General features: G+C 42.7%; 1 protein-coding gene across 1 annotated transcript in view; it reads right to left on the bottom strand.

The window, feature by feature from the left end:
- Positions 1-703: 703 nt before the first annotated feature.
- The window catches only part of EYS (eyes shut homolog), an 875,293-nt gene continuing 860,270 nt past the window's right edge, over positions 704-15,726 (bottom strand). The window contains exon 48 of the mRNA XM_074581469.1: positions 704-4,369. Coding sequence (XP_074437570.1) covers positions 3,168-4,369 — 1,202 coding nt within the window. The 3' untranslated portion in view covers positions 704-3,167. The remainder of the gene's footprint in view (positions 4,370-15,726) is intronic.

Genomic DNA, 15,726 nt, shown 5'->3' with positions numbered 1-15,726 from the left:
TATATAGAAATAGGCTGAATGAGTTTATACAGGAGGCTGAGTTACAGAACACCACATCTGTTGTACACTTCGTGGCTCGGTCGTTTCGAGTTTTGGGGGGCCGAGGAGGGGGGAGAAGGGCAGAAGGGGGTTTGTACCATCGGGACTTCCAGTAAATTGATATTTTGTAGTGACCGCCATCCACTGATGCAAAACAAAAAGCCAAAAAAAGAAGCAAACCTGAAAACAAACGAAAATCTCCTGCTTTCTACTTCTTCAGATATACTGGTCATTTTCTTGAGTCTGTGAGAAACAACAAAAATATTCCACCATATAAAGACAAGACCTTAGGTTTATTGCTCTGTTTTTTCAGTGTTTTGTTTTTCAGTTTGAGTACATGACTTTATGTACTGGTGTAGCATTTTGCACTTCGCTGTAGAAAAGCCTCTTCTTTCCAGAAAGTCCTCTCCAGTTCAACAACACTTTATTGTGAGTTTTAATTATGAATATATTTTAAGGTAAAATTTCACTGGGGTACCTTGCAGGTAGCTTCATGGTCAAATTGACAAAAATTAAAAATCTTGCACCAAATAAAGGAGGCGGTAGACTTCATAAAGAAAAAATCCTCAGAATATTGGTAACAAGAAGCAATATTTAAACTTTTAACTTTTATAGTGTGATAACACGACGTGATCAAATTAGTCTTTTACAAATTAATTCCACGGTCTGGATAGCAGTAGTGCCATTGAATCTATCTGGAGTGTTCTGCATGTGGTGGCGTTTAAATATTTATATCGGGGTTCTTTAGACGTAGAAGTGCACCAAAGCATTGGGTTCTGGGTTTGGAGTAAGTTTTAAGTCAGCAGCTCTGCTTGGGAAGATTCTTCTTTTGGCCTGTTCAGAAGGTGTCTACTCCCAGTCCACTGGCAATCCGTCTCTCACATTCACGTCCATTTGTGCTCTAAAGATAAACTAATAGCAATGAAAACTGCAACTGTCTGTAGGAAAGGGATGGGAATGCTGTCTTTCTGCCAGAACTACCAGAAATTATTTGTTTGGGAAGAATATGTAAACATTTGCCATGTTTGCCAAGTGCTTTCCTACCTGTCTTTTGTATGTAGAACCCAAAGAGAGCCATGGTAGAACAACTTTTGAGGGAGAGTTTTGTTAAGAGTTCAAATTAATAAGCAGTGACAGTTTCCAGGATTTGGTCCTAGAATCTGAGTTAGTGCAATGGGAATAAATCCCACTACCACAGGAATAAAGGATGTTCTCTTCTCCATTGCCTTCAGTCGCCCTCCTTCCAACACTCGTGTTAGCTGGAAGTGCTCCGATTACTTGTTTCACACTGAATCACCACTCAGACCACAAAAAGCAGCGTGCGCTGATGAGGAACTGGCAGTACACCAGCAGACCCAGAGAGAACAGGGTAAACCCTAAATACGCTCCTTTCCCCAGCATCACATGGCCATAAAAGGCCCTCCTAAGAGAAACTGGAAGAGGAGAAGAAGCTGGAGCCAGCTCAAATGCCAAGTGGCCCTTGTGAGCTGCCTGTTGGAAAGAAGCTCTGTTGCATCAGGCTGATCGCTTGAGGGCTCAGAGCAGCTGAAGAGGATAGGAAGAACCTCACAAAGGTGATTGCTGCTGCTTATTGAAACATCTTGGGGTAGTTCCATCACCCCACCACCACCTTAAGTTATCTTCAAGTCATCTCTAACTGACTTGGCGGTGCCTTCATTGCTACGTACCAGCTGTGGTGATGTGGAAACTAATGTGTGACACCTATTTTTACTTGCTTTATATCCGCTTTATGGAAAGACAAAAAAAGAAAAAATCAGAAACGGTTACTTGTTTCTCATAGGTACCCACTGAAGACTTGTATTGAGAGAATTTCCATGCAAGGAGGTGATGGTTCATTACCTGCTTTTGCGCAATAGTAAAGTAAAAAAGGATAGGAATCAATCAGTATTATTTTTATTGAAGGATTTTACTTATACAGTAAGCCAGCAGTCAAATGAGAAATGTAGATACCACCGTAAATCATTTGTTTAAGCACATTAAAATATGTCTTGATTTATTTTGTTTTTATTGTTCACAAAAGTGTAGAATATAGCTGAGCTTTTTCAGAAGGAATGGAGTTTCTGCATTTATACATGAAGAGCTCTATACTTTTGAGGTTATAAATGAACGAAAGACAGAGCCGTGGAACATCAATTTATTGTGGCCAAAACCTTTGTTTAGTAAATTTTCAAAATCTCATGTAGGGGCATATAAGCCAGAAGGGTTTAGGTAAAGCAAAGCAGTTCTTAGACTTTCTAGTTTTCAAGCTGTCAGGAACAGAAGCTCTTTGCAGGCAGACTGTCGCGTTCCCACATTCCAGTTGTAAATGCTTAAACCAAGAAGGTTTCGTGTAGTCAAGCAGGGGAGACCTCTGCTGGAGGAAACCAGCGGGCATATTTTATACCTGTTTAGTAATTAAGTAAAATGCCTTTTCTGCTCTTAAAAATCGTTCTTTAAGTGTAATATTTTAGTGTGAGGGCAGGCGTAAGTTCCACACTTTTACATAAGTGTGTACGCGATAGACAGAGACTCAGACGAGGGGGAGAACAACTTCATTACCTGGAATAGAGTCTTTGTGGACTTCAGTAGTTACAGGTGTTATGATTTTAAAAATTCTCATTACACTCAATATGCGCTTTTTGCCCCAAGTACACCTTTTCTCCCCTCCCAGCCCCCAATTTCAGTCTTTACACTTAACCATGAATTAATATTAAAAAATTATAAAAGAGAAGCTCTCCATTCTAATAAAATTCCAGATTTTTGGAGAAACAGGTAAGTTGTCTGTTCTTATGAAGCAAGAAACAATTAATACTGGGGGACCGTTGGCTTTATAAACTAATTACTAGCTCTGTCTCTACAAAACTATTTCCAACACAATAAAGAAAAAAGAAAACGACAAACTTTCCCATTAAAGTAAATGCTAAAGAGTATGTATAAATAATTATGAGTACAACATCTGACCGCATTTTAGATATCTTATTAATGCTCAACATTAAGAAAAGGAATTCCGGACAATTTTATTAAGTGCTTTCTTATGTTGGTTCCTGAGTCTTACACTGACAGCTAACACAAGGTACAGGAGGAGAAGGAAATTAATCACTTTTAGAGAGTCTTAAACAGTTTTTCAATTAATTATTTCCATGATTTCCATTGTAAACATTATACCCTTCTGCTTTCATTAGCTGAATCTTCTTAGAATCTTGGAAGAGCACAATATCTTTAATTTTACCAATGAATTCCTTCTGAAAAAGCCCTGTAGTGACTATATTGACTTTCCTGCCAATTTCAAACCCGCCAAAATAACAAATGCCACCGTAGTTTAAAGCAGTGTATTTTCTTTGTGGATCAATATCTTCAAACACGATTAGCTCCTCATCAAGATATACCTTAATACAAGTTTGGTTTTGAACTACAGTAACAAAATGCCATCTTTCATCACAACAGCTGGAGTATTTGCTATGAATTAGAGGAACAGAGATTCTTTCTCCAAGATTAATCACAACTTTTAATGTTCCATTGGCAAGACCAATGGCAAGGAAATCATTATCTTCATCTTCACCTTTTCCCATCCATGCTATTAAGCCTTCGGTTTGATTGGTAGTAAAATTTAAAGAAATGCGGCTATACTGGAGGTCTCTTTTTCCATAATAAGGATCTCTGTATTTGATGTAGGAGTTACCAACGAACTTTGCTATAAAAAATTGGATTTTGCTATCGCAGTACTTACCTGACCAGCCCAGCGCGCATACACAGGTATAAGAAAACGAAGCAGGTTGAGGAATACAGAGAGCTTGAGACCTGCACCTGTTTTGTGAACAGTGGATAGATTGTTCGCATGTGTTCCCTGTCCACTCTTGTGGGCAAGAACAAGAAAAGCCCGAGTTTTCAACTTGACACGTTCCATTATTTTTGCACACTGTGTACCCACACGCTGTTCCGTCACAGTCACCAATGTTGGCTCCTCCTTTGGGGTCAGTCGCGGTAAGCTTCAGTTCCCTGTTGTTTATAACAATTTCTCGTATACAACCGGTGAAACCTGTGGGTTCATTTTCTACTGCCATTGAATTAACAAGGTTTAAGGAGGACACCCCTCCAACAAAAAAATCTGTGTGTGCGTCTAGCGCGTTCATTCCAGGACTAGCTTTTTGAGTGATGTTGATACCATCCAGGTCCAGGTAGCCTTCATTACCAACTCTTCCTGCTTTGAGTGAATGCCATGTTTTTCCATTTGCATGGACCTTCTGAAGGGTCTGTAGGATGACTGTCTGGTCTCCGAGATTGTAGCGTAACTGTATAAATCCGTTCACTAATGATACACATAGAAAGTCACCTGTAAAAACCAGAATAAAATAGTTTTACTTTTTAGAGGCAGCACACTGAAGAACAGCATATTCATAATCCCAGTGCTTTCATGCCTGGACTTTCCCAGTTCAGTAACTTATTTTCAGTGGCCTTGTACCATCATCATGCGTAAATCACACAAAGGGAAACAAATGGTCCCCGAGAAGCTTCTCGTGGCTTTTTTTTCTTTTTGTTATTGGAAACTGAGCTCACGTTTGCTTCAAAGTAAAACACCCAACCTTCTGAAAAGCTCTGCTTTGGTGCAGAGACTAGGTAAATGTGAGGTAGGACGAAGCAGGATAACATTGGCATCCAGGGATTGTGAGTTGGTTTTCCCCTGAAAAAGAATCAAGTTTTGGCCAAGTTCAAAATGCCAGAATACTCTTGATTGCCATGTGCTGGATAAAGGCGGGACGGATTTGTCAATTTGATGCACTGAACGTTTGTCGGCACCAAACATGCTCTGCTTTCCCTGAAGGTGCTTTTTGCAACGGGGATGTTTTGGGTTTGATGACCTGACAGCAGTAGGGACAGATAAGCTTTTTACTGAATTGTTCTTCTGGAGGCCTCCATGGCAGGAGGTATTAGGAGGGAGTTATCTTTTCCTTGTACTACCAGAGTTTCGGGCCTTACAAGCAGTATAAAAGGAGAGAGAACACCACGTTGAACTGTACTTACAAACAAACATGAAGAAGAAAAGCTGGGAAATGTTAGGAAATGGGAGGGAAGCTGTGTAAAAAGCTGGAGGGAAGGTGTGCAAGGGCAGAGATAGAGTCTAATAGGGGAAGGTGACAGGGAGGCAGAAGAGGACAGTAGAAGAGTCTGCAAAGAAAGTCACGTTTTCAAACTTTTTGATTTTTGCCTGTGCAATTTAACTTTATATTATATTGCTTTTGGAAATAGTAGGTATAAGGTTGTTAGTCTCTTTTAAAGTTTATAAATTAAATTGATAAATATGTTTATTAAATTTGAGTGTAAGTTTTATCTCCTACCTGTAAAACTTTCACGTAGTATTTTATTAATGAAGAAATACTTCTAAATTTGGAAAGTACAATGTCGTTAAAGATTCAGCAGGCAGACCTGTTAGTAGAATGATGAAGTTTGCTTTCTTGGGGGTTTAATTTTTGAATTAATCTAATTCTTTAATTACTTTGCCTTTAGTGAAGTTAAAAATGAGTAGCTTGATTTACTGGAGGCTCGTGAAAGTTACTAAATTGATACCTCTCTTTTCGGCAATTGTTCAGGTTCCCGTTCAGGCAGGGTGGAGATGTTCCGCTTGTATTACTGGCTGTAGAGCATGTGCTTCTGCCTCACCTTCCCTGCCCCAGACACCCACGAGAAGAACGAGAGGGCGTCTCTTTCAGCTCCAGCCCAGCTATGGCAGTGCGCTTCCTTCTAGCTTGCTAGTTCCAGTTGTGATGATGTTTTACTCTCCTGTGTTTTGTGTTCTTTTTGAGTATCTTGTTTGTCTCTACTTTTTTTTCAGAAAATGAATACAGTTCTCTCCACTTGGGGTTTCTCTTGCTCACTGATGTAGCTTTAAGCTTCCTTAATTTTTCAGTGCATAGTTTGAATGCACTCATCTCGCTTGTTTTTTGAGCAACGTATGTAACCTGCTCGTTGGTTTCTTTTGTCAGGACCTCAATCTCAGGGTAAGAAAGGAGCATCAGAAAAAGTTTCTGAACTACCTCTTCGGCAGCTTTCAATCTCCTCTCCTACCCAGACATGCAGGCTTGTCAAGGACATGAGTAATCAACTTTGCTCTCTAGGAAGAAGGAAAACATCGGACCAGGGTTGCTTGCTCATCTGTCTTGTAATCAAGACCTGGAGAAGCTGGAACTTCTCCAAGGCTTCCTGGCCTTCAGGGAAGTTTTTTGGTAGCTTTGCACATTTGACAATGATCTGTCTGAGATGACATTAGAGAACATTGCGTCAGGGATGTCTAGGAAAAAGTGGTTTCAGCAGTTGGTCATAGTGCTTCTGACTCAAGCCTATGTCTGTTGCTAACATACTTGCAGTGAGTTTTGGATTCTTGTTTATTCTTACTACAAGAGCAAATCTGTGTTCTGGCATCTATAGTGTAAAGAGAGGTTATGGCTGAGTACTCTGGATTATGTTCTAGCACAGATTTGAGGCCTCTCTTCAAACTGGAGTAACTTTCTTACTTCTTTGGTTAGATCTTCTCCTTTCACAGATGACTCGCCGTTTTAGTCTTTGCAAGAACAGGAGAGTGTTGGGATGAATGATGTGGACATTGATCCCAGGGTTCAGCTCAGTATTTCTCCATGAAGTTTATCACGCCATAGGTACTACTCAGGGGCAACTGGCTGAGAACATTTTAGGACTCTCATGTAAAGTGCTTCATTGTCGGTGTCCATGAAACTTCCTCTCAAAGTGAAGGCAAATTACGGGCTTGGCTTTCTTCCTCTTCACTTTAGCAACCAGTGACATTTTCAACAAGGGACCTCAATCTGCCCCATCTCTGACAGACAAGTTGCACAGCTGAAGCCTGTGCAGACCTATGTATGCCATCATAGAATCACAGAATTGTCTAGATTGGAAGGGACCTTTCAGATCATCGAGTCCAACCATCAACATAATTCTGACAAAAACCATCAGTAAGCCATACTGCTAAGCTCTACGTCTATCTGTCTTTTAAATACCTCCAGAGATGGTGATTCCATCACTTCCCTGGGGAGCCTGTTCCGATGCCTAATAACCGATGCTTAATAATGTAAAAATTTTTCCTAATATCTAATCTAAACCTCCCCTGGCACAACTTGAGGCTGTTTCCTCTTGTCCTATTTCCTGTTACTTGGGAGAAGAGACCGACCCCCACCACTCTACAACCTCCTTTCAGGTAGTTGTAGACAGCGATGAGGTCTCCCTACAGCCTCCTTTTCTCCAGGCTAATCAACCCCAGCTCCCTCAGCCGCTCCTCATAAGACTTGTTCTCCAGACCTGTCACCAGTTTCATTGCCCTTCTCTGGACCCGCTCCAGCACCTCAATGCCTTTCCTGTAGTGAGGGGCCCAAAACTGGACATGGTATTGGAGGTGGGGCCTCACCAGTACCAAGTACAGGGGGGTGATCACTCCCCTAGTCCTACTCACCACACTGTTCCTGATACAGGCCAGGATGCTGCTGGCCGCCTTGGCCACCTGGGCAAACTGCTGGCTCATATTCAGCTGGCTGTAGACCAACAACCCCAGGTCCTTTTCTGCCATCATAGGAACTGCATCACCATCGCCATATCAAACAAACGGCATTCTTGCCACTGAATTTCTCCTCTCAGCAGTCTCAGTATGGGAGACCATGAAGCGAGGTGGTTTCCACTGTTTCAGTTTGAGCATTACTCAAACGTGTCCCATACTACCCTAACACCTTTCCAAGGAAGTTTGTTTTTGTTAAACATGAAGGAGATGACATCCTCAGTTTTTCCAGGACTAGACTTTATAGCTGGTCCCTACTTTCTAGAAAATATGACCTACACACAGGACACACAACTTTGCTTCCAGCTTTTCAGATTAGCATCTCATCTAATATGGACTACTTATCTCCATCAGCAGTGTCACAAAAAAAATCAGAGACTTCTGAGGCAGGCACTCACAGTCGCTCACAACCGTTGCGCACAGTCGTTCTTTTGTTGTGCACACAAGTCTTTGCCCAACCTGTTGGGTGGTGTGTAAGGAACTGTAAGGCAATCGGTGTCAGTAAGGTTGAATCTTCTTTAGAAACAGGCTGTTGTAGCTTATTTGTGGCTTGAAACTACAATGTGCGAAGACCCTGAGTGTTGAACAAAATCTTCACTGGTTACAGCATTCAGTTCTGTTCTGATGCACCTTCCTGCCTCTGTCATTTTCCCTGTTTCAGTAAAATAAAAAGAAGAATTTTTTAAAACAGATTTAAAAGATTGTTTCCATGGCTTCTCAGGGGAAGGGGATTTTGTAGCAGGTGTTGCTTTAAGGAAGGAACTGTTCTGGAGTTAAAATAGCACTTTTACTTGCAAACCCAAGTTCAGGGTTTTCACCAAACAACTGAAGGTCAAAGCTGCTCCACCTCAGGGTGGATTGTCTCTGTTCCATAGTAGAAGCCAGCACGCCAAAACGGGTATCAATTTTTCTTCATCACTTTAATTTTCAGGTTTTCATTATGTGCGCAAGTCTCACCTGCTCCCATATCAGATGTCAGTGTTGCCGGCAGCCAAGTCAGCTCTACGTGCTGAGCAATCGGTTCCTAAAACTGGGAGTTAATGAAAAGTCTCCTACAAGTCCATCTGACTACTGTGAAATATGGATTATCCATGATGATATCTGCTTATATGACTTCTCATGATGAATTCTGAATGCATCACAAAAATCTTCAGCTTGCTACTTCTTGGAATAAGTATGTAAGTCTGTAAGCAAGTTGGTTACAGTCACATAGTCGAGCTTTAAATTCTCCCAAATGGTGAGAAGGCCCTTCATGTTCAGCCTTTATGTAGACATGCAGGTGTGTCTCTGTATCCCCGTCTTGAGAGGAGATCATGCTGAAGCAGTATCAGGTCACCATGTTTTTATGCTACCACAGAAAACTCATCCACATCGTAACATGTCAAAACTGTGTACAGTGTGAAACGCATGCTAGGAATGCTGCACTCTATTTTGGGATGTCCTATTCATGCCAAAAGCATTACCGTGCGTAACAAATGCGATAGTGTTGAATTTACACAGCTGGGCTGGGTAAAGATCTCTGCAGTTACTGCCTTCACTATCAAATCTGCCTAAATCCAATATACAATGTCAGAGGATCTTAGGCTCACAGACCATGGGCAGGGAGGGTATCCTGGATTGTATTTTTAACATTTCTCTTTCAGGGTCTCTTCCCCACAGTGACTCAAAGTCTACCCTTGTGATCCATGTGCATATATGTAAGCCAAAGCCTTTATTACCTGTTAAAGTACCTGAATTTTTTCCTACACTTCACTGCAAATTGACAATAAGGAGGATTTCCCACTAGTTTTTAAGGCGAAAGGATCTCCCAGAAATCACAGAATCATAGAATCATAGGGTCGGAAGGGACCTCTGGAGATCATCTAGTCCAACCCCTCTGCCAGAGCAGGGTCATCTAGAGCAGGTTGCACAGGAACGCGTCCAGGCGGGTTTGGAATGTCTCCAGAGACGGAGACTCCACCACCTCTCTGGGCAGCCTGTGCCAGTGCTCTGCCACCCTCAAAGGAAAGAAGTTCCTCCTCATGTTTAGGTGGAACTTCCTATGCTCGAGTTTGTGCGCATTACCTCTTGTCCTGTCCCTGGGCACCACTAAAAAGATCCTGGCCCCATCCTCCTGACACCCACCCTTTAAGTATTTATAAGTGTTGATAAGGTCCCCCCTCACTCTTCTTTTTTCCAGACTGAAGAGACCCAAATCCCTCAGTCTTTCTTCACAAGAGAGGTGTTCCAGTCCCCTAATAGTCTTGGTAGCTCTCTGCTGCACCCTCTCCAGCAGTTCCCTGTCCTTCTTGAACCAGGGAGCCCAGAACTGCACACAGTACTCCAGATGTGGCCTCACCAAGGCAGAGTAGAGGGTGAGGATGACCTCCCTCGACCTGCTGGCCATCATTTTAGCTTTGGAAGCAATAGATGCAGTCTTCTAGTCAATAGCGTTCACCTTTTTGATGCCGTTGTCATGTCCCCAGAAATACAGAGATGCAAGTCTCTCTAAAGGTTTCCTGTTTGCTCAAAACTCACTGATAAGTTCCTGGACTAGTGAAGGTGATTCCTTTACAAAAACTCAGAAGACATTTGATGCTTGTCCTTTTTCTTATCCTCCGTTACCAAGCAGAAGCCTCTGCTACACTGGGGACAGAGGCTTTGATGAACTCAGTGCTTCAGCAGCTTCTGCAGAGTAGGTGTCTCAAGAGCTCTAGGCAGTGGTTTCCTGATTACAGAACATCTATAACCTCGGTTCCTTCAGCCGTTTCGGAGCCCTGAGGCAGCATCTCTGGATGTGTATTTGCTGGCCTCACTCTGTGCCTTCTGTTGCTTTTACCTCACCTTTCTGTCCTCTAGCTGAAGGCCAGAATGTCAGTTTCTATCATTGTGGTATTGGGTAGCATTTCCACACACCACCAGCCACCCACTTCACCCACCTCCCACCTTCTTTTTCAGAAACCTGTATTGATCATTGGCACCGTCTCGATGACAGAGTGAACATCTGAAACTTATATTCTCAGAAGCAGTATCATTCATGGGAATCATTCCCAGTTAATGAAACCTCTTTCTGTAGGCTGGTTTCAGTATGTGCTCGTCTTCACTTTAAGTTGACCTCTTTAAGCCACCACAATAAAGTGCCCGTGTCTCCAACAGTATTACTGCCTCTTGTTGGTACGATGCATCCTATAACCATCGTAGCTCCAGATGTATCTTTGCTCGCTGCTCTTTCCTGCCTTGCTAAACTCAGTTCACGTTGCGTTCATTCTTCCTTTTTTCATCATCCTGTTCTTCACAGTTTTCCTCTCACCCTGCTATCCTGTATGATTTTCCATGGACCCAAATCACGACCTCTTATGCTGTGACCCTTTATGTATTCTTCCAGGAGCAGAACTTCTCTTGTCTAGCAGGGGTTGAAATAGCCGTGTCAGCCTCCAGCTGAATGGCTGTACTCTGTGGCCAAGGACAGTGATGCACTGTGGTCTCCGCATGAGAGGAAACCTAACTGACCAGAAGCTGTCCTTCACAGCTGGTCTCCTGCGCATTTGCAGGAGCCAGAATAAGGCCCAGAGACAAGGAGAGAAAACAAAGCAGAAGAGGGAGGGCTATAAATGGACAGAACAAGGAAAGGACAGAGAGAAGAGAGGAGCCTTATTCCCACCCTTCTGCCCCTCTGACACCAATTGTTAGCCAATCAGCATGGCTGAAGTTTGTTGTTCACAGCTTAATCTCTATCTTTTGTTGCCTTCCCTGTCTTTAGGGGTTTGTTAACCTTGAGTGTGTCTTTGCCATGGTCTGAGTGCACACACACAGTCAGCCAACAGGTTATAGCAGCTTGTTGCAGCTGTTGGAACTTGATCTTCTATCTAGTGATGACCATGCACGTTTACAGGAGCCGCCCATGGATTATTACAAAATGATTCTACTCCATGTATGGAGCTGCATCTCACAGCTAATGCAAGACTGAGACCAGGTATCAAGCCAAGCCTGTAGATCTCTTAAACCATGTAAAAAAATCACTGTGGCAATAAGCAGATTCCACTACCACTTGGAGCACCATCCCAGAGCAGATCCAGAACAACCCTGCAGATGCAGATGCTCGTGCATCTAGAAGGGGCGGGTCATTATCTATTTGTAGGTCAGACCATTCAGCCTCGCCTTTCAAAAATGCTGCTCTCCTTGGTGAAGAAACTTTTTCTGCTTTCTTTAGTCACCGCTGTCACCCTGGCATCCTTTGGCACCTAGAAGGAGCCACTGTCCTTGAGCAACCTCAATTTGCCAGCCTCAGTTTTGGTTTGCTTGCCAGTGGCAAACGGGTAGTGACAACATTTCAGATGCAACACATTTTCAGGACAATGGGGCTGTCTGTTTTGTCACACACATAGCTGGCAGTTCTGCTTCCTACGCTGCTGATTGAGTCTATACAAATGATTCCAAAACTAGTAACAAAGCAGAAATGATGTCCCTGTCAGCTAAGGAAAGATGGCTGCCACGAGAAAAGGCTTAACCACTTAAGTTTCTGTTCTAAAAGTGGGTGGATAATCAGTTCGTTTCTGATTAGGAAAACAATGCTCCTCCCTCATGGGCTTTATAGAAATACTGAATTTTTCCAAAAGATTTTAGTCCAATTCCATGATTCAGTCTTCACCAGAAACCATGTCTTAGAAAACCATGGAGACATCAAACACCTGTACCACCTGTCTCTTATTTTCATGCTGTAGGTTTTTAAACTGAAATGCCTTTAATATCGGGAGTTAAATTTTTAAGGTTTTTCAGACCAGGTAGGTAACATAATCCTGTTAAAGAGAGACAGAGCACCGGTGTTGCAAATGTTGAGTATTTAGCGTGAGCCGTTCTGTTTATTAACCTGACTTCCTTCTTAGTCACCCAGAATAACTGTTCTTTCTCGTCTCGTCAGGGAGCAAACCTTTCCATCACCCTGACCGGAACGCTGGAGTAGTGCAGACAGTCTACAGCATATTCCACCTTCACAAACAAATGTAAAGCTTCAGGCATGCTGTGACTCAACGATAAAGTAATGCTCCTTTACTGCTTTTTACCCAGAGTGCCGAGGCCTTCAAGTATATAGAGTGGTCGCTAGGTAAATGGACTGAATTATACATTGTTCAAGCGGTTGATGCGCATCCAGCAAACCCTGGCTGAACGAAAGGCTGTTTATTCAGTGGGGCTCTCACACTTTGACTGCTAGAAATAGGATACACTGCACTTGAGAAATCATGAAGTGGGCTGGCCTTCTACTGACGCTCTGCTGAACCCCACGAGAATGCAGAGACCTTGCTCAGAAGCAGCGCATACAACTGTCTGCATCTCCCACATTTTCACCTCATTGGCATAAAACAATTAATCGGGGGGCGGGGGGGGAGGGGGGCGTGGGGGAAGTCCCCTTGTCATTCTATCTGCAAGTTTACAAACTAAAATACGGATAGTTGGAGGCCTGTAACCAGTGGTGTCCCCCAGGGGTCAATACTCGGTCCAATTTTGTTCAGTATATTCATTAATGACCTGGATGATGGGACAGAGCGTATCCTCAGCAAGTTCGCTGATGATACCAAACTGGGAGGGGTGGCTGAAACTCCAGAGGGCCATGCTGCCATCCAGCGTGACCTGGACAGGCTGGAGAGCTGGGCAGAGAAGAACCTAATGAGGTTCAACAAAAGCAAGTGCAAGGTCCTGCACCTGGGAAGGAAGAATGCCAAACACCAGTATAGGTTAGGGGTGGACCTGCTGGGAAGTAGTTCTGAGGAGAAGGATCTGGGGGTCCTGGTAGACAGTAAATTATCCATGAGCCAACAATGTGCCCTTGTTGCCAGAAAGGCCAATGGCATCCTGGGCTGCATAGGGAAGAGTGTGGCCACTAGGTCAAGGGAGGTCATTCTCCCGCTCTACTCTGCACTGGTGAGGCCACAACTGGAGTACTGCATCCAGTTTTGGGCTCCCCAGTTCAAGAGGGACAGGGAACTACTGGAGCAGGTCCAGCGTAGGGCAACTCAGATGACTGAGGGACTGGAGCACCTCCCTTATGAGGAAAGGCCGAGAGAGCCGGGACTCTTTAGCCTGGAGAAGAGAAGGCTGAGGGGAGACCTTATTATGGCATACAAGTATCTAAAGGGTGGGCTGAAGGAGGATGGTGCCAGACTCTTTTCAATGGTTCCCAGTGACAGGACGAGGGGCAACGGGCACAAGTTAGAACATAGGAAGTTCCATTCAAATACACGGAAAAACTTCTTTACAGTGAGGGTGACAGAGCACTGGAACAGGCTGCCCAGGGAGGTTGTGGAGTCCCCTTCTCTGGAGATTTTCAAGACCCGCCTGGATGCAGTCCTGAGTAATGTGCTCTGGGCAATCCTGCTCTAGCAGGGGAGTTGGACTAGATGATCTCTAGAGGTCCCTTCCAACTCTGAAGTTTCTGTGATTCTGTGATTCTGTGACACACAGCTCACATGTTGGTTTGTTTTTGTTTTGTTTTTTTTTTTTTTTTTTTTTTTTCCCCCAGCTTATTGTTAATATAGCTAGCCACTTAAAATTTTGCCAAGCTTTGGAAATTATTTTCTTAGGGGCTGTAGAAATCAATACTACCAGACATGATGCATGTTCAGAAATAGCTGACAAAGCATGAAAGCCAGTGACTGACAGAATTCTGAAATTCTGCTAACAGATAAAAATTCATAGGATGTTTTGCATTTCATGCCACTTTGCCAGGTGTTTAAACGTGCGTACTCAAGTAATCACAACGTTAGAGGAGTGGAGGCTGGGACCAGCACATCAACTTTCGAGTAAGGAGACAAGTCACCTACCCACCCTTTCTAGAAGTGCATGTAATGTTCTTTGAAAAGAACAAAGCAAGAAGGAAATGTTTTGATGTAAGTCTCGTGTTTATTTCTTCACCTCCTAAAGATTTTATTTTTTTTTTTTGGCGGGGCATGCCCCTGAAGGGAAAGTCCCAGTGTGACAAGCCAAGCCAATGTGTGAGATGCTAAACTCAGCATCATTGCTAAATTAGCTGCATAATCACAGCCCATTTCTTTGTTAAAAAAGAGCATTGCCTGGTGTGGAAAAATAAGGTGCTAATTATTTCCTATTAAAAAGGAATTTTAGAAAAAAAATCCTGCGGTTTCGGCCATCAATTTATTAGATTTTACATAACTGTGTAGAAGAAAAGTCTTTATATAAAGTGCTTTCTGAACTAATCCCCAACAGAAAGCTCTTTCACATCTGCTGGCTGCTAAGAATACTTCTGAGTCTTTCATCAGTCTAATTCTGTCTGGATTTGACAGGATTATATGAAGGCAAAAGCAAACAGCCAGATGATTAGCTTTTCCTAAATCTTTCAAAACTTCAGGGCAGTGAAAATGGGAGTAGGAAAGTTGCAAAGAAATTAAATTACTCTCTAGAAGGTGGGTTTTGTTTTGAAATGAAATCTGTATGATTCTAGAAAGTGATTTAAAGAAAATATTCCTTCCTGTGCAAACTAAACATTCATGAATGGCAACAGAACGAGGACATGCTCATGCTAAACCACTCTTGGCCCAAGTTCAACAGACTTAGCACTCTCTTTGGTGCTTCCAAAGGGATATTTATTTTCTTTATATGCTAGCTGCTTCCATGACCTCTGACTGTTCTTTTGAGAGAGATCCTTTTTTGTCTTCTATTTTTCATGGCCCACGTAAAGCTTTAGTTTATAGGGGAGAGAACCCTTCACCGAGAACCTCAGAATTTGGCCTCTAAGTGGTAGAGTTAGAAAAGATTCATTGTTGAACAGAGTTTTCTTTGCAAAAAAATGTATTTGTATTACAGATGTCCCATATATTTTTCTTTGAACCTGCTTTTCTGTATGTGGTTGTAATTAGAAAAAGGCCCTACACAGGAGGTGCCAGCAGCGTATGATGTATTATCAGTCTTACCGAATAGCAGCATCTTAAAACATCTGTGCATGGAATAAGAAAGTGGTAAATTTGGCGTATGTGTGTTTATACGCATGCGTGGCTGAGTATGTTTATTGAAATGTCTCAAAGCTTTAGGCTTTGAACAAAGGAATGTAAAAATACATGACAAATAGTTAAGTGCTTTTTTTGTCATGCAAAGACCCATTTTTGTTTAACATACTACTTAATACGAGTAGAAAATTGGCTCTAAGA

Source organism: Larus michahellis, chromosome 3 (assembly GCF_964199755.1).
Source record: "Larus michahellis chromosome 3, bLarMic1.1, whole genome shotgun sequence".
NCBI classification, from domain to species: Eukaryota; Metazoa; Chordata; class Aves; order Charadriiformes; family Laridae; genus Larus; species Larus michahellis.
Note: the sequence above shows the minus strand (reverse complement) of the source record. Positions and strands in the feature narration are given on the sequence as shown.